This window comes from Dermacentor albipictus, chromosome 4 (assembly GCF_038994185.2).
Source record: "Dermacentor albipictus isolate Rhodes 1998 colony chromosome 4, USDA_Dalb.pri_finalv2, whole genome shotgun sequence".
In the NCBI taxonomy this organism is placed as follows: domain Eukaryota; kingdom Metazoa; phylum Arthropoda; class Arachnida; order Ixodida; family Ixodidae; genus Dermacentor; species Dermacentor albipictus.
In genome coordinates this window covers 133,292,327-133,318,753 of record NC_091824.1, presented here as the reverse complement: position 1 = coordinate 133,318,753, position 26,427 = coordinate 133,292,327, and the positions used below count along the sequence as shown (strand labels likewise).

Here is a 26,427-nt window from a genome sequence, read left to right as displayed (position 1 = left end):
AATATCGGAGTTCACAGGCGAATGAATTCCTAGATAAGAGTTGCGTGCAAACGAACCATTATTATAATTAGGATGCCGCCAGAGTTGCATAATGGTTGTGGCTCATTGGTGGTGAGCACGATGTCACGAAATCGATGACTAGTGGCCGCGCCAGCAATTAGGTGCGGGCGAAATGGCAGCAAGGCTCGCGCAGTTACATGTATGTGCACGTTAAAGAACCTCCGCCGGCGTAATGCGATCCGTATATTCAAGCACTGCTCCATCACCCACCCCAAATGTGCCTGTTGAGTTCTCTGTAGGGCGTTAGCGGATTAAACGGTGTGACCAGATTATGAAATTGGATGGATAAGGAAGGTTCTTTCTACGCAAGGAAAGGGAAGTATAATAAACATTTTTTTAAAGTGAAGACTTTACCAATCGAATCAAATCGTTGCGAGCCCTGTAACTTGTGGTGGATTTGATTTGCTTGCTGTCTCAATATTCTGTTGGTCACACAATCTGCGCGTTCGGCTTGTCGATGGTGTGATGCAGTTTCCCTCTCCCCGCCCCTCGCCTCACGGCGCTGAAACGTGTCTGTGGTCTAAATATTTGTGTTCTCTACCCAATGTCGAAGAAGTTTGCGAAGGAATGGGGGAAGCTTAGTGACCCAGTTGAAAGTTTCTTAAGAGCGCGTTCATTGTCAGCATAAGTTTATTTGGTCCCCATGATGCTAAATTATATTCTAATTACAGCCGATTAGTTTCGCCAACCAACCCCGTTTCTCGCAACGTAGAGATCGCGATGTGGCTTGCCGTTGCCAATCTTAAGGTTTTAGCTGCTGGGGTTACTGAGCTTGAATTCATTCACACCTCCCCAAACACATAAAAAGTAGAACCATTGGGAATTTGGTGCCTTGGAAGCAGCCAAAAAATGTTACGGGGTGTCGCTGTGTTATGGCATAAAGCGTCTGCAACAATACGAAAAAGCTTGTGAAGAAGACGCGTTGGAAAATTTCGCCACTCCAGCTAGTTGATTACCTGAAGGCGCTCGTGTACCCTGTGCGACGAATTGCAATGTGTAATTAACTACATATGTTCTGACATAGGTCGCAACTGCGGGAATAAAATGGTTCAGTTCTCGAAGCACGTCCTTTCAGTAGGAGTCCTGCGATAAGCACCAGATGCGCATTGGCGTTATACACTTCTTTCCTTTTTCGGTCGGGATTACATCGATGAGGCTGCGCACATGACGCAGTGAGTTTTCATAAAATTTGAACACTCCGTTCAGTGCCATCTTCCATGCCCTTAACATAAGTCAAAGTCAAAGAGTTTATTCAGACAACGTATGATACAGTTGCCTAGGGCGCAGACCAAAAGGCAAGTGGATGCCTGACAAGGAGTCTGCGCCCTTCTTGCTCCCATTCGATAGCACAAGACATTCAGCGCATAAAATAAACGCTAAACGAGATGGAAATACATTGCAGCAGACCCTTGTTAAGCGGGCTCTCCTCTGTCACGAATACATAATTGCTCTCTGGCGACTACGTTTTAAAACAAGTAAAGCCAACTCGCTATAATATTTGACGCGGCGGGAACGCGTATCGTTAATCACAGTGCGTAACACTGCTAGTGTGGCCAAACTATCGCCAAGTAACGCTTTCTTTGCAGCACCAACCATGGCTACGCGTCGGAGTGGCATGATGTTCTGCGTCGTGGGCGATGGCTTCATGTCCATAGAGCTCTTCAAGAAGAAATTTTGCGACTACATTGTCTATCCCGACCTCGTGGCCAAAAAAAAAAAATTCTTCCCCCTTTTCGGGAAGACCTCCTGGGACGTTTTCCGAGCGGTTAGTCCAGTGTGTATAAACATCTGTTTTTGTCGTCGTGTCTCCGCTTCTCATACTTGCCTTACCGCGCGCGAAGTAATGGTCTCATCAAGATTGTTATGGTTAGCATTAATTTGAAGTAGTAACTTAGCGCGATAAAAACAAGGAAACAAGGAAGGTGAACAAAGAGAAGCGCTTGTCTTTGTCCACCTTTCTTGTTTCCGTGTTTTTATCGCGCTAAGCTACTACTTCAGTTATGGAAAACCAACTAGCCCAACAATCGGCTCTTCTTAATATTAATTTTCTTGCCTAAAAAGAGATGTGTTATCGCGCTGTGAAATGGCATACAGGTGTATTTTTGCAGGATCTAGGATTGTTATGTCATCTCGCTGTATCTGAAATGCACCTCGCAGTCACTTTTCGTAATCTGTGACGACACAATGGTCTTGATCGAAATAGCATCAATTTTCTCTAAAGATGATGGCAAGAACATGTTCAAATAATTTCTACACAGCTGCACGGGCATCTGGCGTTCTGTCCGAGGTCATTATTGTTCGTAATCGCTTCTGTATTAACTTTCAAAAGGGTTGGAAAACCTGTGCGCCATAACGTACACTGGGATTCGGGATGCTTATAGTGGAGAAAATTTCGCCTTACATGTACAGGGCGCCAAGGCTAACAGGGACGTGGGGCTCGGTCTGAGCTTCACAACCATGGGACTCAGGGAAAGTGTCAACACGCTGTATTCCCTCATCGACATGGCCCCCCAGCTTGCGAGCTTCGTGCACACGATGAACGTGTCAGCCATGGGCTTCCTGAACTTCCCGCGCCACGTTGGCATAACTACCAGCAACCTCGGGCCGGTGTTCCAGGCATTTATTGTTTTGTATTTCTCATTGCTATGTGTGTCTGCGGCCGTCTATACCCCTATACTGTGACTGCGTAGCGGTAAAAAAATTATGAAAAATTTAATGATGCGAAAGACTATTAAAAAAAACTATGGAAGAAAGTGTGACGAAATCGAAACATTAAAGCCCAGTTAAGTAAGCATATGTGCGTGAATAGAAATGCTCTTGGTATAACGTATTCTAGACATCGTAGGGCCAACTAAGTTCTGTGCAAATGACGGTACGTTAGGAAAATCTTTACACACATTCTAGATAAACAAAAAGATAGCAATACAACGCTTTCGTGAACAACAAAAAACTGTACTAAAGACACACGGACGCACGCACGCACGCACGCACGCCCGCACACACGCACACACACAAGCACACACGCACACAAACAAGCACACACACACACACACACACACACACACACACACACACACACACACACACACACACACACACACACACACACACACACACACACACACTCTCACACTCACACACACACACACGTAATGACAAGCACGATTGATCGTTTACCGAACTTGATAATATATTCCCCATTGACAAATGTGGTTGTGGAATGAAGTGATTGAGTAGCATCAGGGAACGCCTACATGAAGCAACACAGACACTCGAACGTTATCGAATTGCCGAACTTCATTGCGTGTATTTTGTCTGCCTTGGTCCGTACTTAATTGCACTGTTCGCAGCTGCAGTGTAATATATTACCAATAAACCTAAGTCATAACGCATACACAGAGACTGATCCATAAGTCGATAATTAATCACGCTATGAACACAGTTATTAAAGATAAAGTGAATTTGGGCAATTTAGAAGCAACGTTAACGAGCTCTGCTAACTAAAAACGTTGCAAGCGTTCGCGAACACTCGCGCATACATCAATCTGACGTTTACCGCACCTGAATATTCTAACCATAATGATGTAATATTATTGTCCTTGTCATCTACACCATCATTGAGAGCTACGTTTTCAGCGGCGACCATACAGGCCCGTTGTTTTACGCGCACTAAACTCCTATAGACATCTGCGAACTGAGACGACTAAACCAAAACCCCGAGCACCTGCTACTGTGAGAATCTATTGAACATCGGAACTTGTGCATAACCACATGATATCTCAGCCACTGAAGCATCATAGCTATTTCATTTATGTGAGAACCACTTAGTTAAACGCTGACAGATGTCGAATTTGAGCACTGCTACATTCTACTTAGTATTTGGTTTTCTTTATAATACCATTCACAGTGGTGGTATGGGTGGTCTTGCTGGATGAAAACTGATCGTACCTATACCTTGCACAACGGCGGAATCAGCTCGCCTTTTTTATTTAGACATATATCGCATAGCTTCTGCTTTACCTCTTTATTGGCCAGTGTTACCTACAAGCAATGTACCAGAAAACTGCACTTCGCACTAAGTTTCCGTATTGAATACGAAGTTTGTGGCTATAAGAGACAGACCGATGCAAGACCGATGCAAGATACGGCAGTGGTGTCACAGAGCAAATGAAATATACAGCTATGGTTCACATACAATGAAAGCTGTCTGTACAAATCCCCTCTCCCTCCAAAAAATAAAATAACCATAGGTGGCTTGTGTTGAAGACCACCTCCGGTTTCGTGCCTGGGGTTTCCGCCTACTGCTGATGAAGTTGCCGAAAAATATATTTTTTAAATTTGCAATAATTATGTTTATTCTCGGTGCAGTTTGCCCCTTGAGGTAGAAAATAAATGTTCTTGGGGCATTCATATGTGCCGCAATTAAAGGATTAAAAGCAGCTTAGTTTACTATCGCCAATTAAAAACAGAGCCATGCTCTTCATTGCGGCTTCTCGCTGTTTTCCTGCCTCTTGCACTACTTTTTAAAGGGGCATTAAGCAGAAACATATTTTGCGCTGTATAACACAAAAAAAAGCCGTCTACTGTAGCACAAAGCCCCACTTACCATGAGGAACCCGCGGCGGTTGCTCAGTGGCTTTGGCATTGCGCTGTTAAGCACGAGGTCGGGGGATCGAATCCCGGCCGTGGCAGCCTCATTTCGATGGGAACAAAATGCAATATGGGCCGTATTCCGTGCACTCTTTGCACGTTAAAGAACCCCAGGCTGTCAAAATTAACCGGGAGCTCACCCAACGCTGCTTGCCTCATGATTATACCGTGGTTTTGGAACCTGGGACCCAAGAATCTAACTTAAATAATTACTACAAGAAGAGGCTGGATAAGCCAAGAAAGTCGTTGTAACCAAAGATTGGTGGTGACGCCACTTAGAACTTTCCGCGCAAGCTCGGTGTGACGTAATGGATTTTGGCTGCGTCTCCTCGAGAATATTCGGCTTTCAGTCTTTGAAGACCGACTGCAGTATATTCTAGAAGAACCAAGGACTAACTTTGGCAAGTTTGCAAAAAGCGTTTGGTGAGCTACAACTACAAAAATGGGAATATATATATATACCTCACACTTTGAAATTCGTGACGTCACAGTGTCGTACCGATGATGGGGTTCCGGAGTGAAATTCAATAAGTTAAATTTTGACCTTCATTTTACTCTTCGAATAATCAACATCTACCAGGGGGAAACCAACAAAAGCGGAGTTTTCGCAGAATACTTTGTCAACCTAAAGTTGTAATGCCGCAGAGAGCTCTCCACATGCCAGTTACGAGCACTCTCGTGAGGTACCCTTCCAAGCGCGTCATCGCTAAAGCCCCTAGGCATTACTCATCGCATCGCCATTAGAAGAGCGCCAGAAACGCTTCGCGCATGGCGATACAGCGCGTGTCTCCCGTGCACGCGCACACGGCAGCGCCCGAGTCTCCCGTCCAGTGAGAAGCCATGGCGTAGCTGCTGGCCTTCGGGCCACGTGAAAAGTGCGTTCGGCGTGGAGACGCGGTTGACTGTGGAATAGGCTCCTGTTAACTCTTCTTTTAAATTGTGTGAATGCTTAATATTGAGTTTCCGGGCACAAGTTCATCCACAATAAACCAGTTTGTTTAGTGGGCTTCATTGAAGAGTTCTACAATATAGAGTTTCTTCTTTAGTATCTATATAAAATAATTGGTCCAGGATTCTTACACTTCTGGGGGCATCAGGTACAAAGAAATCGTTTGCTACTTTCATTGCAAACTGCTGTGACGCAGCGCACTTCGTACTCATGCACTTCTCATGGCTAAGCCGCGTGGTCGATCGTAAGACACTTCAAGTCTGTTCGAGCAACGCAGTCAATGCGACAGGCGGCATCTGACGACATGGAACGTGTTTAGGAATTGAAAAAAACTTGTCCAAGTACCGTACCAGGCTTAGCAGGCTCCATCTCGGAGCGGATGTGGGTCGCTATGGTGGTGGCTCGCTGCACATGCACGTGGATTGCCGATACACGCGTGCCATATTGCAATTTTCTGTTTCAACGTCAAGCATCTAATTTTAGTGTTACATAAACACCCCCAGCTTTTGAAATTTGCGGGAAAGATTTGTTAACAGAGCCCTAAAAGAGATGAACGCTCTTCAACAGAGTACCGACAAGGTCTAAAGAAAGGGTCCCATTTGCGGTTGCTTAAGGAGTTGCCTAATGCATTACACCATCTTGCACATCCTTCCTCAGATGTTCAAAGACAAGCAAATGATTAGGAAAAGAAATACACACAATTATGTCGCTCCACACTTACTAAACTTCATTTGCAGGATTTAGGCAGGTATTGAATAAGCAATTCGTATATGGTTAATATTTGTAAAGGTGGGCAATTGTCAATGTTTTCGAATAGAGATCTAATACGAATCGAATGGAAATAGTAAGTATCGAGCACCGAATCAAATATCGAATAGGTAAACGTAGACGCATATATTTAGGGCAAGAATATACCACGCTTGTACTGACTAGTGAAAAAAAAAAAACTATCACGGACAACTATCATGAGTTTAAACACAAGATCGGTAATTGTCATTAAAAGATCAGCTCGAATAGTATCTCAAGATCTTTCGAGCCTTGTTGTAAACAAGCATTGTAAGAGTTCACGTATGGCTACATTTCAAAAACGCTAAGTAAATTGTTTTTGTATCAAGATCAGAATTTGTGGAAAAAGGAAAGAAAAAGCTGAAGGACTTGTGTATCGTACACACATGTTAAACGGCTCACTGCAAGGAAAACCATAACCCAAAAGATAAAACTACTACATGAATAGGCTGCAACAAACAATAAATGATATGCTACAAGCAACATTCACAGGTTGTCGTGTAAGCTTGCACTACGAAACCGAGAACAAAGCTTGCATTAGCTATTTTGTTTCTGCAATGTACGAAGGCTTCTGTTGTTGAATCATTTTCGGTAAATTGCGATAATTTCTTTAGCAGACGGAGAGCAGGAACAACTTTAACCGAGGGTTGTAGCCAAATACATGGTGAGATTAGATATTCGAAGATAAGGAATCGTTCAATTTCGTATAGTTTAGTTAATGTGTAGTATTCGACTGATATTCGAAACTGCTAATACTCGTCCTCTCCTAATATTAATTTTATATGCTCTTTATAGACAAAAATAAGAACCAATGAACTACACGCTTAATGAGCTTTGCTTCATGCATGTTGTCTGAATGGTCAAGGCCACTGAGAAAGACAAAAATCTAACCTCAAAATAAGATAGGCTCCACCTGTATAGTCAGTCTATGTGCAGTGAAAATGTGCGCGTATAAGGTAGCGAGGCGCTATGATGACTGCGTGATGAAGTGCGCGATTGTTTTTTTTTGTTATTTCATTGCAGGCTTTTACCAAGGCTCTGGCACGACAGCATTACAAGGAGCGCATGACGTTCTTGGGCGTATGGCTGTACACGGCAGAGACGGCTCGGACGTTTGCGGCTGAAGTGACCGCCCTGCCGTGAGCAAGACTTCATCTAGTCATTGCTTATCTAGATTGGCAGATACAAAAACGAAAGCGCCACTCACGTTTTTCTTAAATCTTTACTAATCAAACGAAAAACTTGGTGGAGCCAATTTCCAAGTGGGAAACAAATGTGACGGTGATACGTCAGTAAACAATGTAGCAACCATCCGAAGTGCAATCTCGCACTAATACGCTCGTTGTAAGCCGTCGCGACGTAACCTTTGGCCAGAGCTATGTCGCGCTTGTGCAGAGAGATGTGCGGTTATGTCCATCGTTAAAAAAAAATATGCAGAGCCAACGCACATTTTTGGATCTTATGTGAAGCAAAGCTTTGGAGAAGTGCTTAATTAAGTGCTATACACTTGATCATTTCATTCTTTCGTTTCTAGCGTAAAGGAAACTTGCGATCGCTCGCGTTCTATAGCGCAGCCGTGCAGCTCAATGTGACACCTGCGGCGATCATTCCAGCGAGCTAGTCGTCGTTGGCTTGATGAAAGTGCACGTGTCTATGGTGGCTAAATGGTTAGAGCGTCGGGCTGCTGTGCTGGATGACTGAGGCTAGATCTCCCCGTCGGTTGCGTAATTCAATTGTATTTTTAAGTATGAGCTGTTCGACAAGAGAGCAGCAGATCTCAGCAGCCACGGTTAGGAAAGCCCGGAAGGGTTGGCGAAGAAAGCGTTGCTTTAAACGGAAACACACAACAGGTTGAGCTGAACAAAGCTGCGGCAAGTCTGAAAATTTGATTCTCTGTGACCGACAGCTGACATGCAAATTATGGTGCTGGCTCCTCTTCTTACTTATCTATTCGCGTCTATTCGCACAGCACTCTCGCAAGAACCCAGAAACTGCAGCATCCGCACGATGTGAACTGGCTGCCTGCTCGACCCCCTGTGAAAATGGTCATGCTTTCATTGATTGCTCTAAATGGAAAGAGCGAAGCATTTTAGACAGTGTGCATTGTACAGACATATCGCAGTGGAGACAATGCAGGATTTTTGGCCGCGCTTTACGGACGGTGTTGAGACTGGCGTCAATATCTGGATATATGCCTCCCTGTGATTTTATGCCAATTCCACCTGATATTCAATTGCATTATGTCAGCATTGTTTAGAATTGCACAAAATGCTTAAACCCCTTGTTTAGAACTATAGTCAACAAAGCTTTGCGTCCTTCGTGTAATGCGAAGCAAAGGTTAGGTGGAATGTAACTGCAATTTGTGACACATTTGTTGAAGACTATGTGCAGGTCTTAGTTTGAGCATTATTTAAACGGTCATTCTTCTGGCGTTTAATTACGTCCTAAGCCACTATAAGGGCACTTACACAAAAACAGAGGTGCAAATAGTGCTAGATCTCACTATTCCTGCCGTTAGGGATCATATATCTGTGAAATATTCACTCCGGCAATAAAGAAACTGATGAAACATGACTTCAGTCGGGCGCGCTGCACGATAAAGTTTTGAGACGAATGGTGCGATCATCGGGAACTTGCACTCTGCCTTAGGAAGCAAACAATGATCGCTTACTGTACCGGTTTGTCGAGTCTGCAATACGGTACTGCTGGGTCTACTTCTTTTCCTTTAATGCGAACATTTAGTTTGAAATCATATTCTCTTCTTTCTATTCTTATTTCCAGTATTGTTAAAGAGACATCGAACCATATTTGGCTTGGCAAATCAAAATTACGAATCAGCTAAATAAGCAATTCAATTATTGCACTTATTCATGCATTTTGCGCATTTGTTTTTTAATGAGCACTTGAAACCTCCCATATGTCATGGTCAGTTCGTTTTGTAACTTCTCTCTAACGCGTTTATCGCCTGCCTTGGCGAACATGCGATGGCGTTGGACAGGGTTGTAGTGCCGGCGCAGCGAGCTCTATCTCCGGGCGCCAGAGTTGACGGTGGCTTATCACCCGGTCACAGCAGCGGCCAAAAACGAAGATCGTTATGCCGTTACGACCGCTTGTGCTAGAACACTCTTGGGCATCAGATTCGAGCGGCCGCTTCAACACTGGAGCTCCGGTTCAATACCGTGGCATGGCTTGCTGGCTGCATCAATAACCCCTACGCTATACCAGTGCGCGACTCTTCAGTGGTGCGGTATACGAGTACTAAATGTCACTTGGCCAAGCCTCAGTCAAATCGAAGATGAGCATCACAGTATGCCTCGCCCGTAGAGTCAGTATGTTGACTATTTGAAATAAAATTTAAAAATGGACATTTTGAGACACGATGTTTTGAATCTGAGGTGTAAGTGGCACACATAGAAGACATGTTACAGGAAATACGAGAGAATAAGTTATTACACGACTAACACGTCATTTGCCTTGTATTGAATCGTACTGCATAATATTATGGAATAATAAATAACTGACGCTCAAGTCATGGCCGAATTCCTGCCAGCTCTGTGTGTGTTCACAGGTATGCAAATGCGCTCACGCACTACTCTGCGGTATTTTTCACTTTCACCAGGGTCGAACCTGTCGGCGAAATGTCTGCGCTTTCGATCACAAATAGAAATCAGGGGGCACAAACAGCCTAATTACTTCTCCACAGGCATTTGATTGGTGTCTTCAGTCGTACGTAGAATCCTGCGGGTATGAATGGGTTCGTCATAGTATTCAAATAATTGATTGGAATATTTGTTCTGCTACAAAGCGGCCGTAGAGAAGCCTGTTTATAGCACGATCTCACTTTCCTATTTTCATTGTGCAGGCAGATCCACACGATCATCCTTCAGACCCATCTATCCCCGCGGTCCCGCGCGGGGCACACGTTGTGTATATCTCGGCCTATATGCAAGATTGCTGAGAGCGGCGTAGTTCCCAGCTTTGTGAGTGCTTCCATTGGTTACTCCGGGAATCTTATTGATCGTGCCATTTGATTAAGTACAGCAGCTAAGAAGGCATTGTATAATATTGTGACGTATATTTAAAGGTAATGGCAGCGTTTATTAAGAATAGCTGGCTCCTGAAAAAACAAATCGGTTGGACATGCTCCCGAACGGGGTCCACAGAAAAGAAAAACTCCAGTCTTAGGGGTATCTTCTCGTGTATACAACTCGCCCCATAAGACCCATGAAAACTGTGTTTAGGTGACTGGTACACCAGCTTGAAGGGGTAGTCGTTCGTAATGGCGCCATTATCCACCACAGTGTGTGCTGCCGAAATTCACACCAGCTATTATTAATGCGAAATCATGATATGCCTCATTACGGGAAAATCCGACGTTGTAGTCGACAGCCTGACCAAATGACCATACTTCTCCAACTATGGGAGAGGCCTTTGCCCTGCAGTGGGCGTAACCAGGCTGATGATGACGATGATTTTATTCTAGAACTATCCGAGTCTTTTAAACGACCACCGAAGTAATCCTGAACTGTTGTTCGATTCGTTTATCAAAAAATAATTTAAAAAAGAAACAGTGTGCAGCCTCGGTTTGAGCTGTGGACATACGTATTGCCAGCCGGAAGTCTTGACTAGTCGGCCGTCACTACCACAGCCGCTAATGCAACATTTAAAGAGAGCAGTAGCGCCTCTAGCGGCTCTGATAGGTTGACCGCCATGCTCTTCAGTGTTTCAGTTTATCTTTACGCTGCCACCAAGGTGATACAATTTTCGTGAAGCTAGCCGTAAGATGAGAAAGGGAGGAAGGAGAGGAGACGAAAAAGCTGTCTTTCCGCTTTGCGAGTGGGGTGCACCACCTCCACAATACATGCCGCGCTTTTATCGGTAATTAGATTGCTCCTCATGCACCTGCGAATGTTTATGCCCACCTATACTGCATGAAACAGCGCAATACTTGCTGCTCATAATATTGCGCCGGCCCCCATTCTGCATCATAAAGCAGATGGTCTTGAAGAACTAGGACTGGCCGACGCGCTATCTATAAAACAACACACAGCTTAAACAACTTAAATGAAGCAAACGCTGAAAAGGGAAAGGCATGGAAGGAGATGATAAAAAGGTATGTCTTCGCCACGACTTCACCACCGGGGATGCCATGTGGATGAATTAGCAGGTTGAGGTGAATAGTCTACTGCGACCATATGACGTGCTCGAACACTGGCTTGGTGCAATCCACCGGGAATACGCTTATGGCATTTTACTTGGTTGAAATAAGTGCTCGAGCACCCTTATATTCTTCAAGGTGTGTTTCTCGCACAAAACACCCTTTCAGCGCCCTGAGATAATTAACGGGTGCATTAAGAATGTTTTGCTAACGAATGTACCCTTTGTGGAAACTTTCTCACATAGTAACGGTGCAAAAAAATGGTGTTTCGGCATCCATTTCACTCTCAAGAGGGTCATTTTCTTGCGTGTGTTGCCTGCGAACGCTTCTTTCATCTTGTCTTCGCCTGCCTGTTTGTTGCACACCGTCCACTACTGCAGGCGGCTGCTTTTTAATTGAACTTCTAATTTGGTGGTGTGGTTAGGAGAAACTGCCGACCTTAGCAAACTTTATCTATTTTTATGATTTTTGTAGTGAACGCGGCGATGACCTTATAATAACGACAGTGTTGCGTTGTAAGTTATTTGGCTGAAGATTGTGATGACATTGCACTCAAGCACTGGGCTACTCTTGGCGTTCGAATAAGTCCAAATTGGTTGAATAGATTAAATCAACTAAAATTAAAAGGATATAACCAGCTGCCAAGAATGTGGGCGGCTGACTTCTGCTACGTTCGAGACCTACTATGAATCGCAATACGAAGCTAGTGTGCACAGAACCACGATCGTTTTCTATTGTGATGTGGTCGATGACAACGGTGAAGGACGTCAACCAAAGCACATTACGAGTTTGACAAATGAACAGATAACTTATCTCTGTAAATCGCAGGAGGTCGCCCAAATCGCCGCATCTGAGTTGCGGTCACAAGGCGACAAGTTCCGTATTGTATTCTCGTCCACGCTCGGCGTCATGGTCTACGTTGGCCAGGCAGCTGCAAACCAGCCAGCGGGCCCTCACGAGGGGTGCGACAGCTCCTACATGACCGACAGGGACTTCACGTGTAGCGGAGGCACCACGCCCCTGGGTTTGGAAATGTACGACAAGGACGAAAAGTACGCCTACGTTGTCTATCGAGATGGCCCCAACCAGCACTTTGTCACCTACGAGACGACGAGGTCTTTGCTAGAAAAGGTGACTATACACAGCCTGCCGTACTCTTGGCCTGAGGAGAATATGTACTGTGGCTAGCACTCGCGAGCCGAAGTACAGAGTGAAGTACTAATCAGATACTTCCATGTTCCGAATAATTAGGGATGCTTAAAGCGACGTCAGAGAGAAAAAAAAAAGATGGAGTCATACGATATTAGTAATCCGAAGCAGAAGAAGCTTGATGTGGGCGAGTTGGTTTAACATACTTGAAGAAAAGAAATGAGCGCTACAAAGACGCGTAAATATTAGTAAATTGCCTTTCTAGAACACATGTTCAAACAAAAAGCCACTCTTGCCGTGAGAAGAAGTATGGGAAGGCTGGAAATGCGCAAAACAACAAGAGAGTGGTCACCCCACATTTATGTTCCCACACAACCAGCCGCGACGCCACGGCTTTTTACGGCATCAGGTCGGGCATAGTTAATGTTTTGGTGGGTAAAGGTGGATTACACTGCATTTGAATTGAGTGAAGGACTAAACTAAGCGAGTTTGTATAACGTTGAATGCGCCACAATTGTGGCGCATTCTTGTATTTGGGCCGTTAACGACCCAAATAAATCGTTGTGAAATCTATAACGTTCTGGCAATGTAGTTTCGGAGCACAATTCGAGAACGAAGGTTTCGCATTCAATTTATCTGCTATCGTAATCAACTCAACCTCTTATGGCAAGGCTAACGAAAACCGACTTCTGATACACAATACCTTACCAGTGTAAACTCATTTGATGTTTCTGTTCAGTGTTCTTTTATTGCACGGCCATGGTAAAGTATAATAACGAAAATCCTTGTTCACTCACTTACCATGGAAATTATTCCAGCATGTGTCAGCAAAAAAAGAAAAAAGAAAAAAAGGAAACCCTGTTAATTAGACGTTCGCTCAAATGAACCAGACCCCGAACAGGTCGAGTATTCAGTCGTGTCTTCACACAGTCCAACCCGACAACAGTTGCGCGAAATTCTTGCGAATTACGTACATAGTGGCAGTTTTCAAGAAAACAGAGCACACACACGAGTGCAAACGCCGCGTTCTAATCCTTAATTGCTTGCAAAGAACCACCGATGCGATGTGAGCACGTTTACGTGTACGCATACTTTGTGAAGCGTATCGGACTTATCCCTTTTACGTAACACACAGGAAATGCAGAGACCGACTACGATGAACAAAAAGCAGCGGGAAAGGCAGCGGAGTCCCGTTGCTTCTTTCATTCCAATCGGCCTGTCTCTTTGCTCTGTGTTACTTAAAAGGAATCGACACCTACTCACCCAAATGTCAGTTCCCTTAAGCTGAACTTATACTACCTACTCCGAGCAGGAAAGCTGGAGCAGGAACCTAAGGCGCATGCAACCCTATACCGTTCAGGTTTGGTACTAACGTGGCTAACTGGTCGTGCCTTGCAGTGGACGAAAAGCAGTTTTGATATGATTACTTTTTTTGTAGTATTCATGCAAGTGCGTTCGCAACTGTGTCTACAACGGCTGACGCTTCATGTTCATTGGCTGATCTTTTATTTAACTTGAGTGAACAGTTAATGAACAAAATTAACATGAAGTAGAGATGGCGTGATATTATACGAATTTTCTGGTATAGTACGCCACACGCCGAGAATAATCTATTGTATATGGCCCGACATCCCCAGGCCAGAACGCAGTGGTCCTGCCGACGAATGCAAATCTTGTCGTAGATTATCTTTATATTGCATTGGATGTCGCGTAACTAAATAAAATGCTGATCGCGCGCATTCGACCCTCTGTCTTGTTGCTTTCTTGTATGGAATCGCATTTAGAAATTATTCACTTGCCTCTTCTTAAAATCTAAAAGTGCTGAAAAAAATAGAAAGACATATGGAAGCTTCGAAAGATTATCAGATCATTTTGTAACATTTACCGCATCAGAGGTGCACATTAACTTTGAGTGAATGGGCGGTACGTACACGTTTATCAACATTGTGACTCGCTCCACACTTATACTTATTGCCTAAACAACACATTGCGAAAACAGCTGAAACATCGGTATCAAACCTAATCTGCGCGTGAAAAAAAGACTGGAAGACTGTTAAAAAGATATCAGACAGCAATATGGAAGTTACTGACGCAAGTTAATGTTACGATGTTATTGTTCTTATTCTAGGAGATGCGATATGATTATTATAATAGCGCAATGACAAAGATATACATTGATAATCACACTAATGAAATGTTTCTTGCTCAATCTTTATAAACCTTTCACAATGCCGCTGCGTGGGGGCTACCCTCTTTGAACGCGTGACCAAGCCCTCATTGCGCGCTTTCTGGCTTCACCTTTCTCTAAGCGGACGATTTGCTGAGTAAATGCACAAAAGCGCTGTTTCCTTTTGCTGGATGAGCTATTATTCTCCATTGATGCAACGCCTTCTATCGAAAGCGCGAATAGAACTTTATTGCTGATGATTTACACGCGACCTTATTTTAGTCGGATGGAGGTGAGAGAACACTGAAAGTCGGCTCGTGTGTGTCCTCCAATAAAGTGATGCCCGATTACGCGTACTTCTTTTTCTCGTGACAGCAAAACGCTCTTACTGTTTAATCCGCCATGCCGGTGGTTATGCGCGAGCAATCTGTTGATAATATCGCCTTTCACTCTCATTGAAAACATATCTCCATCGTTTTCACTACCTCTCACAGTCGCTGGTTATTCTGAACAAGCAATAAACTGATAGTCCCTGGCGATGCATAAGCAGCCAGAACATATATACGATTACACATGTATGTCCACTTAGCTACGCTCTAGTTACGTTAGCTTATCGATCACTGAGTTAGTAACTCTAATAAAAAATGGTTACAAGTAAATAAGATTTTGCGCCCAAGGTACCTTGGTGTTTTTCGCTCCAACACAGCTGCATAGTTAAAAACATTTAGTTAGGCTTTGCATGCTCGGAAGAAACTTTGCAGTGAAACAACGGCTTTTTTTAAATTGATGTATATACTCGCCACAACGCATCAAAATGTGTTTACGTGGGAGACGCTTTCGGTTTCTCATGGCTGGATTTGCAATCCACTGCAGTTACCCCTACATACCGGCTCTCATTACCCATTTGTTAATGAAGTGCTCATTAGCGGATGCGAAATCTTCGTTAGAAAGCACGACAGTGCGGCGTCATCAACAGTGCATCTACGAGAGTACATTCCTTGCACATAGCTCACTCTCGCTTGTAACTGTGGGTATCGCGTACGTGTCGGCGCTAAGCATTTTTTTTTTCAACGATTACTAGCCTAATTTCTAAACGTGCTCATTCGTCTAGACACAGAATCATTTATCTGCTAAAAGGCACTGTCCACACAACACGCATTCTCCTGTTTTCCCTTATTGGTAAACATACTATACAGGGTGCGCTGATATCGCATTCTGTCGGATGATACCTTTATACGCAATATGTTTTCATATCCAGTCAATCGGTTTAGTCCGATCCGTCAGAAAAGGGGTGCTCTTAAATCGCCTGCCGCGACGCGCCATGCACTGGCAAGTTTAAGTGTGTGATTTTTATTTGTTGCTTTCCCATCCTAACTAATCGTCCGATGCAATTGCAGATGAATCTATACATCGAAACACTTTCCGACGGCTGGGCGTTATTCGAGGCACATCGTGACGGCGCTCAGAGCTGCGCCGCTACCGAGCACTTCGAACGTCTGGAAATGGTGCAGTTTAGTGCACGTAATCGCAGTCGAAGCCGACTTAACTGATGCGGGTACACCTGGCAGTGTGCGACCACGTGGAGGCCACCGCTCGTTATCACACGTGCGCACATGTGTGGCCTGTGCTGTTCGCGCTGCCAGCTGCACGACGACCGAGGGGTGCACAGCCGCTCTCTCGCGGCTACAGTGTATGTTAGCTACGCGGCAATAAACGATTACACTCCGTTACTTGCGTGCTTCGATTGAGCATGGACGAGAGTGATTAGCCAACGCTGCTGCATTTCGAGTGACGAGAATGCACGAAAGGTTATTTCATGGAATGGTAGAACCCTTGGGGGCTCTCGGAGATTGATTGGGGAGAAATCAAGCAGCACCCGAATTCCTCAAAACTTCTGAACGACTGCAAGAAGACTCAGTGCAGTAAGGAGCATGGAGGTTGCGCGGAGCAACAGACGCGTGCTGTTGGCAACGGCATCGGTTTGGCAGAACATAGCGAGACGCGTTCGATATGCGATATTTCCGCGAGGCGTCACTGAATGCCGTCCAATACTTAAATCAAGTAGGTATACGGATTTGTCTATCTCCTGATCATTCTACCATATATAGCAAGTTAATTCTATGTGACGGCTCCTCCTGGTAAGCATAACGATAATGGTGATGATGTTGATGATGACGATCCTTCAGACGTTAGAGGAGCACGTACCCACATTAATGAGTGGGTGTAGAGTTTGTTGGTTGTATGGACGGATAGCTGCAGTAACGAGTGAAAAACTCCAAAAGGTAAGCTGGAAAGAAAACAGTAATCTGTGCTATCGGGAAGTTAGCGCAGACTAATGAGTGATAACGCTTAAAAGAAGAAGAAAAAAAAAAGATCCATTGAACAATTTACACTGCAGGAATTACCCCAGGAAAGCAGGAATTGCCATGGTAGACGCTTTGCTTTATTGTATAATATCCCGCACAACGTTAAACACATCCCTTTGGCTGAAGCCTATAATGCCTGGGCCCAAAAAAGATAGTACTTCTTTAGATCCGCTAATCTTTTTCCATTCATTTAATCATCCTTATTCGCCTGCGTTACGCGACGGTGACGGCCTCACTTTGTCGAAATGGGAGGCTGCCCCAAGCAGCCCCGATATTGACGGACAGCTATGAGCTGTTCATCGGGCCCGCGACGCAGCAGAGATGCTCGGCCTTTCTTTATACCGACCTGGGAATGGCCCGCTACGTGTTGACGCGCGTTCCAAAGGCCCAGAATAAGGTTTTACAATACCATACCATACCATACCATACCATACCATACCATACCATACCATACCATACCATACCATACCATACCATACCCCTGTATGCCCTTAGGCATGGACCCTCGCATTAAAGAAAAACAAGAGTAATACTAAAGCGCCTAAATTTATGTTCCCTTCTATGAAGCGGAGCTTCAGAAAAATCTTATTCTTCGTATAGTATACTGCCAGCAGAAAAAAACTAATTGCGAATATTAAATTTAATTTCTTAGCAAAAATTTTACCACTGCGTGCGTTATTTCATGCAATCTTTCTTCATCAGCATGGGTTATAGACCCTCCTGAGTGTGTGTTTTCCAGTTTATTGAAAGCTGTGGCAAACTTACCGTGTCACTATCCCTGTGAATATTTATTTCTGAACTCCAGTAGCACCCAGTATAAAGCCGCCAAGAACTAATGCGTGTGCGTGTGGTTGTGTTCATCGCTCCAAGAACCGTAGTGATCACGTATTTTCCGGCCAATGAAAAAAAAAAATCAATAATGTTTTATTGACTATTACGGTAATGCACAAGTCTCTAGTATGCGTGCACACTTATACTTTGCTGGGTATCCTTATGAAAACAAGTGTATGGAACCTTGAACTTTTTTTTTTCATAGTATAAGTACCAGATATAGTCGATGTCAATTGCGCCCTGCGTAACCTACGCACAAAGCGTTGTCCTATGTGATTCCTCCTCGTTTTTCACTCCTCGGTGATCCAAGTAAATAAAACGTCTTGCACCCTTGTAAACAAATTTAATGTGTAATTGAATACTCCCGCTGCTACCCTCAGTGAGGCATTATTCCACTTGTTTAAGGTGTGCCGCTAAACATTCATAGGAAGTGGCGGCCTGAAGATTGCGCGCAAAAAAAAAGAAGAAGAATGTGGCCTGTCTATAGGATATCGCACAGCGCACCAGATGTTACTGGAATAACGTCTGACGCGTAGCTTTCATGCACGTGGGACGCATATTCTGTAATGTCCTGACGCCAGCATAGGTGATTTACTTGCTCTTATCGAACGTAGCTCGACTCTTTCTATTTTATGATCTAAAAGGTACCCTGGTAACCTCACATACATAATATGTACAGATGAAATCAAATAGTTAATGTTATAACTTGCCCGTTATAAGTTGTATGACACAGCACAAGCTTTCGAACCAAAAACAAATTTCATGTTCTTATAGTTTAGGCAAGAAGTCTCAGACAAGAAAGCATACATGCATATACACGTTCCCACTGAAGCCTTTGTATGTATACCGCCCACGAAGCGCTTACTAGCGTTCTAACTCTTTCCATTGGCTGCCAGAGCATTAGAATACGTAAGAGTACACCAAGGACTTGCCACAGGTTGCCTCGAGGGAACCCTTTGGCATAATAGGCGCATATCTGGGCCGTGACTTTGCGGGAACTTGAGAAGCCTGGTGCACAAGGAAGCGACAAGCAAAGTAACTTGACGAGCTTTCTAAAATGACAGCGCCTTGTCGTTATTGTGATTGTTTCACATTTTCCATCCCCTCGCCTCTTCGATGGGACGCGTCTGTGATTAGGAATAAAACGATTGGGCCTTGCGCTGATGGATGCGTTTCTCCCAGTCGTTTGGCCCGGAAGCTGTTGTGATTGGCAATAAAGTGTCCGGGCCTTGCGCTGATGGATGCGCTCCGCCCTGGCCTTCGACACGAACCGTCGTGCCTTACGCGACGGGAACCAAGAGTACCACACGCACGGGCTTGACAATTAATGAAAGGCTGGATAACAACTCCGTGATTGATTGCAGTGCAACCCGAACTGTGGCCGGGTCACGACAGGATTTTGTCGAGGCTGTCTTCAGGCGCAACGCGACATTACGACAGCTCTTAAGGTTCAATACTGCGCTTAACGCGCAGGCTTCGTGATGCTGTTGTATGTTCGTGTCGTCCAAAGAATCCGGAAGCTCTATACGTATTTATCTGAGTTCCACGACTAAATATTAGGTAAACTCAAATTTCTGTTTTCATAATGGGGTTCTGCGCCTATAAATCAGGTGATAATTACCATTTCGCTGTTTACTACGCATGTCATCAGATTATTATAAAACTTACACTGTGATGTCACCGAGCTGTATTCACGTGATGCACAGCGTCTGGAGCTCCACTTGTCTTGTACCGCAGAGCTAAAAAGCTTTGTAATATTTTTTGTAATTTTAGTTTTGCAATGCGTTGCAAAATGCAAAATGCATTTTTGCAAAATGAATTCGTCAGTGGTATTCTGTAAGGATAGAATTCATAAGTGAGATTTTCAACTCAGTATATTTGACACATGACACATTTTGAAGCAAGAATTCTACGCGCTAAGGGGCATAGTTTGATATTTCGTGTCAGTAGAACGGCAATGCTGCATTTATCTGTAAAATTAGAGAAGCCGGGAGTGATCAAGCCCAAAAAAGATATATTACAGTGGGATTCAATGTCGTGTATCCTGTACATTGGGTTGGTGACTGCAGAGAGTTTTCATAAGAGGGTGTGAGAACAATCATAGCAGCCTATTTTACATGTTAAAAGCAGCCCGTATGTATAAGATATGTCGGTGTCTCTCGATGCAACAATCACCATTATGAATTCTGAGGTAAGCAGAAAAACAGGTGAACTTAGGAAAGTACAAGCAGCATCCTATATTTCGCCCGTCCCTAAGGCGTGCCCGCATTGGCTTTTGCTCTTTTGTAAGGCTCGCGTAATATAAAATAGGTTGTAACGCAGTGGAGCACTGGAGACACAAGCTTCACAAGAAATCGACTGAACGAGTTACTTTGCGAATCAAAATTAGGTGCGCTGGGTGAGCTGTGGTCTCTTGACTTGAGTGGTTGCTTCGGCTCAGCACTGACTCACTACGACAAAAAAACGATCCATCTGGAGTAGCATGCCGCCAGGCAAATCTCTCCAGGATCTAGTAAACATATTACCTCTCTCTCTCTTTCACTCACTGCTACAGCAGCAGGCTCTTGCAGTGGGCTACCATAGTAGTAGTTGCCTCCAAACGTTGCTCATACACAGGACATCGATATTCAAGACGGCAAGAGGTAATGCACTCATGCATGCATGCATTATGATTGAAGGACAAAAATTGAAAGAGACATAGGAAGAAGGAAAGAAGAAGAAGGAAAGAAAGAAAAAGAAAAATTCAGGAAGCACAGTGGGCCTCCAACGTGATTTTATAGCACAAAAAGAGAGTACCACAATAAGTACTCCTAACAGTGCAACCTTCTCGTGACATGAGTGAATTTGTGGAGAACTGATAGCATAAACTTGTTTCAGCCACCCACTTGGAATGCACCTAAGGATTAGATACCGGAGATGGGTAACGTTAAACGTTTTCGTAGTGGAAACTCGGGAAACATTGTGTGAAGGGAGGATAAGTATGGCAGGAAAGCATAATGTTACCTGTTAATATCAGAAACAGCTTCTTTACGACGCAGGCAATGTCGTCTTGGTCGCTATTCGATGGTTGAGAAATGGAAAAAAAACAAAAGCTCGTTTTCTTAAATTTATGTGCACGTTAAAGAACCTCTGTGGTAGAACATAATTCGGAGTCCCTCACTACGGCGTGCCTCATAATCAAACCATGTTTCCGCCACGTCCGACACCGAATTTTTTCTGTAGACGTTGTATTCGCCCGTTATAATAATTTCCTGCTGTGGCTTCCAAATTTCGTGCGAATCAAACGCCTAAATAGCCTAGTGGCACGCAAAACGCCGCGAAAGTTTCGCAGCGGCAAAGCTATGCGATAGCGTAATGCGATAGCGTGTAGTAGTGAGCGTATCTGCCTCCCAACTGCACATTGACAGGAGCGTGAATTCGAATGCCAGCAAATACGGTAGACTAAGTTTTGTTTCTTGGTCATGCGGTGATGGTGAAGCTAAAAAGGAGGCGGCTACCGTGACGATAATGACGATGGCGCAATGGACAGCAAAACACTGCTGCCACGTAAAAGATGCCGTTGGAGTGGCACCAAGGCCTTGAGATCGCAGAAATCTGTGGTAACATTTCAAATCGCCAGACTACAAGGATGTCAAGCCAAACATAACCGAAATTGGCTACTGTTGGTTGTAGCCTGTGACTGAAGCTTAATATTCTGACCGATTCCACGTACTTCTGCTACAGAATAAATTTTCTCTCGAATATGAATTGCGCTGAAAGAGTGCATAAAATCATTTAGAATTCGCCAACTACTTTGTCTATTGTGGCAGTATACGCTAGTATAAGTAACTGTTTAGTAATAAGTTCAAATATTGTAATCAAGTATTAAGTTCAACATTAGAAATTGTGCTTGTGATGTAGCAACTACTAAATGAAAACAGGAATCAGGAAAACAGGAAAACAGGAAAACAGGACCCCGGTTCCGGACGACCAACAAAGTTCACCTCCTCTCGTGGGCACATTTTTAGCCTGCCGAATGTCATGCCTTGAGCGCATTTCAGCGAAGGCCAAGGCTAAGAGTCAAAGCCGAACGGCGTCCCTACATTCTACTTAAGGTTAATATTTTTCAATGGGAGCATCAGCTAGAGAGCAGTGACATTCATCACAATAAAGCTTTGGCCACTGCAGGCCTTGCACTACAAAGATGTTGAACTAGCCTGACGTTATGAATGCTAACCTTGATGTGTTTTTGTTGACTGGCGTAGTTGCCGGTGGCTGCAGCTCTTTTATACGTCGCTGACCGGCCGTTCCATCGCAAGAACATTATTTTTTTTGGACAGCTGAATTAAAGTATCACAGAGCTTAGTTTTTCGTTCTCCACGCGATTCATAAAATAATTTTATTCAGTTGACGTTTTGTTTTTCGTAAAATACCCACTTTTGTTTCTAACCAATTGGAAAGTTCGAACAATTCACAAGGATGTAATATTTGTTTTCTCTCTCTCTTTCTCTTTCTATCGATTCACTTTGCGACATCTTCAGTGAAAATGGGCACACGATATCATTCCAATTAAGTGGAATCGCTCGACATGGGTTGCTGTTTCGAAGCCAGCAAAGCTGCCTATTAACTTGCAAGCTCTGCATCCCATCTCTGTGACCCCAACTATGTACGAGATCTTTGAGCGAGTGCTCGCAAACCGCATATTTTAGTCGCTAGAACGCGAGAACAAGTACCGTCGAGCGCAGATTGGATTTGCTAGACAACTGAGCACTGAAGACAACCTGCCCGTTCTAGCCATGTCCTTTCTGCGTGTTCTCCCACGCACCAGCATCACATGTAATGTGATTGTAACCATTATGCCTAAGTATACGGAAACGTACAGCGTGGAACTATGCTTTGAAATATGAAATCTCTTGGCTAGCCTCTGCACGTAACCCACACTCTACATCCATCCCTGAATTCCCATACTTTCTCCATTGTTATGGATGGTTGCCGCCAGCAGGATCATTTATCTCAAACTTAGGGTCGCTCTTTGCTCCTCTTCTTTCTAGCTAGTCCTTGGCATGGAGTCTACATCTCACACATCAGTTTTCCAGTCTAAGCCGGATGCTTGACCATCTGGTCCACAGACATGCACTTCAACATATTGCAATGCAGCTAGCCTTGGACGTCCTCGACATATACTGCCGCGTTGCTGGTCCGGAAATTTCCGCTACGAAATCGTGTACTACCTACGTGGCGAATAAATCTGGTCGGAAGTTTGTTTCAACTAATTTTCATCTTGGTGCTCCTCCCGCATATATAGAGGAGCACGCACTGGGACAGCCTGTGTTACTAGATCTGTACTGCAGCCACACGCATTATATCAGGATCAGTATCACCAGTTCACCCTCCGGGCTACCCCTCTCCGTATGCAAATGCCATGGCACAAGATAATTTGGCGCATTTGAGAAAAGGTAATGCAATCGTGACTGATGCGTCATCGAATGAGTAGAAAGCGGGTGTGGGTACGTTATCCTGGTCATTTACAATGTACAAAGTCCCGATTTTAGACCCGTATTTCAGGCTGAACTATTCGCTTTTATTGTATAGCTTATCGAAAAGTTCCGTTAAAGACGTTAGACAGCTGTTATAGTCGTCAATGCCCTGTCAGTATGCACATCACTCAATTTGGCTTCGAAAACTACTGTAGTAGATGCATTTAAATCATTATTCGCACCAAACTCACGACTGATGCGATTGCTATGGGTTCCAGGCCATCAGTGAATATCTTTTGACAATATGGCTGAGACACTGGCATGGATATGCCTTGTTGGACCAGTTATGTCACTTATGACTACTTCGGCTTATGACACTGTGGCTAGGTTTAAAATTTTTTGTCTATTTCAAGATTCTGCAAAAGTCAAAATTCAAACACCAAAATTCAGTTGGTTGCTTTTTTTCATGGGATAATGAACGGTGTGCCGTACGTAAATTGGTAATCTCCCTTACAGAACCACTATACCATATTCCACCTTTTAATTTTTACCTGACGGGTTGGATATGACAGCGCAATACCTACAAGGAACAGTAAAACATTGACCATTTTCTACAAACATGCACTGCAAAAGATTCAAACTTTCATTCCGAAAATTACGTATTTTATTAAACGCTAAACATGTTCTCTCCTTCTGGGCTTCCTTATTGGGAGTTAGCCACAGGAACATATGCATGGGCAATTCGGATATCGTTGTGACTGAAGGAGGACACTATGTTAATTCTGTTGACTAAATAATTGAATCATTCATCTAATCGCTGATCGTGTATTCGAAATTATTCTACAACCTCCAAATTTGCTGTTTATATGTTATCATAGTTATTTAAAATATGTTTCTCTCAAGTAAGCCTGTTTTCTAACTATATAAAGTATTCTACTTTTCCATGTCTTAATTTCTCTTTCGAGTTTCCTCTCTCACCTTACCCTTTAGCCACCAAGTTCTTGGCTAATCCCCCGTAGTGGGCAAGTGCCATGAATTAATATCTTCATTTCAATTCATGCTATTTATTTTTGCGTTTATTTAACTCAGTGAATTTCTCACTTGTATGGCCAGTCCAGCTCGTCAATTTGTCAATGCTCAAAATGACTCAGCATCAAAAGTCAGGAGCAAGCAAGCTACAGGCAGTGAATGATTGTATGGCGCTCTGCTGTTCAGTTGGCACTTTTAATTACCGCCGGTTACAATGAAAAGTAGACGGCCCGCATGCACCGTCCTCCCTCAAGGTCATTAATCGAGATGCGATAAAGCCAACCACTGCTGCTCAGTGCCGAACCTCGCTTTCGATGATTCAAGAACGCGCCCAGCTCAGCACCACATCGCGATTCGCACCGCGAATGTCAGTGGGCACGCGAACAAAAAGGTAACATGTTACAGTTGGTGAACCCTTCGCCTATTCCCACACCCGCTAGATCAAAATCTAACGGTCATGTCACAACTCACCACTCTAGGTACCTCAAGTCAATTAACTGTTCCGCCTCCACTCCTTCGTTTTTCTGAAGTATGCTTGTATGACACACAAGAAATTGGTCGGATGCAATAAGAAACCTGAGCCGAAGGTGCCGCTGCACATCAGTGTTCCTTTGGGTCAATGTTTGGTGTAAACTGACGATACTGTTACGACGGTGGACACGCGGCATGGGTTAGTCCTGCGCCTTTACGCCTTAGAGAAAACAAGGAATATACGGCGGATGCTTGGGCCTCGAGTCTACTTGGACTCCAGCCCATACATGACGCTATACTGTAGCAACCTCATAATTATCAAAGAATACTCAAATTAAATATACGCTGGTTGTTCAGGTGGCAATAAACAGATATAGCAAGACGGTGCAGCTAGATTACTCGGTAAGAAGATACATAGGTTTCGTAATGACCCACCTTTCAACCTTGCCAGGGTGCTTTAAATTTCCATGAGGAGGATTTTGGGTGACGTAGCTCTCACCCTTGCTGTCACCTGCAAGTATAAATGTTTCATAAAAGACGACGCCACCAGCCCCAACCTTGGCACAAGACGTTGGTTTGTATCGCCTGCTGTAGATACTCTAAGGTACACGACGTAACTAGGGTCCTTTGGTAAGACGGCCTTTTCTCCGAAGTGACCAGCATGAAGGCTTCCTCATGGGTATTAAGTATGGGTCTCATTACAGAGCCTTACTGGACTTCGTGCACTGCATCCATTTATGTATTAATTTCTTATTGGTATGCCCTAAAGCAGCTCACCTCCAGTAAATACGCGTAAAATTTTTGACACTAGCTGAAAATATGTTATAATACCGCACGCATGTAAAGGCAAATGATGTGAGTTAACGTTGAACCATATATAACAGAAGTAGCAGATGTCACTTGTGAACGCAGTTTGTCGGCGCAGTCGTGCTTTTCGCCTTCTAATTTCTCCTTGACCTATTACTAGCGCGCCTCTCAGCATTCTGCAGCCTCGTGATCTCGCGAATATAATATTATGTTCGCGATTGTAGCGTTATGTTTATAATTAAGTCTGCTAAAGGTTACCGTCGTGATGAATTACTGATGACAAGACTGTGTCTTTAAGAGCTAATTAGAGCATCAACCGTTTGCGACAAACGCGGTCGCACCAGTATAACGCGGACGATTAAGGGAAGATTTTGCTGTCAATTACTTCCTTCATTAGCCATGTCTCGGTAGGAAATGTAATATCGGTATCAATCTCTTGAATGAAGCTGCCAATGCCGTCGCGTATGGGCAGTATGCTTCGAATGTTTCTGAAAGCGATGTCGAAGTTTAAATACGAACAGGGAGGTTTTATGCACGACGGGTCACAC

The 26,427-nt window shown here is 44.0% G+C and overlaps 1 protein-coding gene across 6 annotated transcripts in view; it reads left to right on the top strand.

The window, feature by feature from the left end:
* LOC135898407 (uncharacterized) overlaps positions 1–16,636 on the top strand; it is a 162,985-nt gene extending 146,349 nt beyond the window's left edge. For all 6 annotated transcript variants that reach the window (XM_065427324.1, XM_065427320.1, XM_065427325.1 and 3 more), the window contains 6 exons: positions 1,647–1,825; positions 2,470–2,676; positions 7,469–7,584; positions 10,308–10,425; positions 12,432–12,734; positions 16,317–16,636. In XM_065427324.1, coding sequence (XP_065283396.1) covers positions 1,655–1,825; positions 2,470–2,676; positions 7,469–7,584; positions 10,308–10,425; positions 12,432–12,734; positions 16,317–16,469 — 1,068 coding nt within the window. In that variant the 5' untranslated portion in view covers positions 1,647–1,654 and the 3' untranslated portion in view covers positions 16,470–16,636. The remainder of the gene's footprint in view (positions 1–1,646; positions 1,826–2,469; positions 2,677–7,468; positions 7,585–10,307; positions 10,426–12,431; positions 12,735–16,316) is intronic.
* The last annotated feature ends 9,791 nt before the right edge of the window (positions 16,637–26,427 follow it).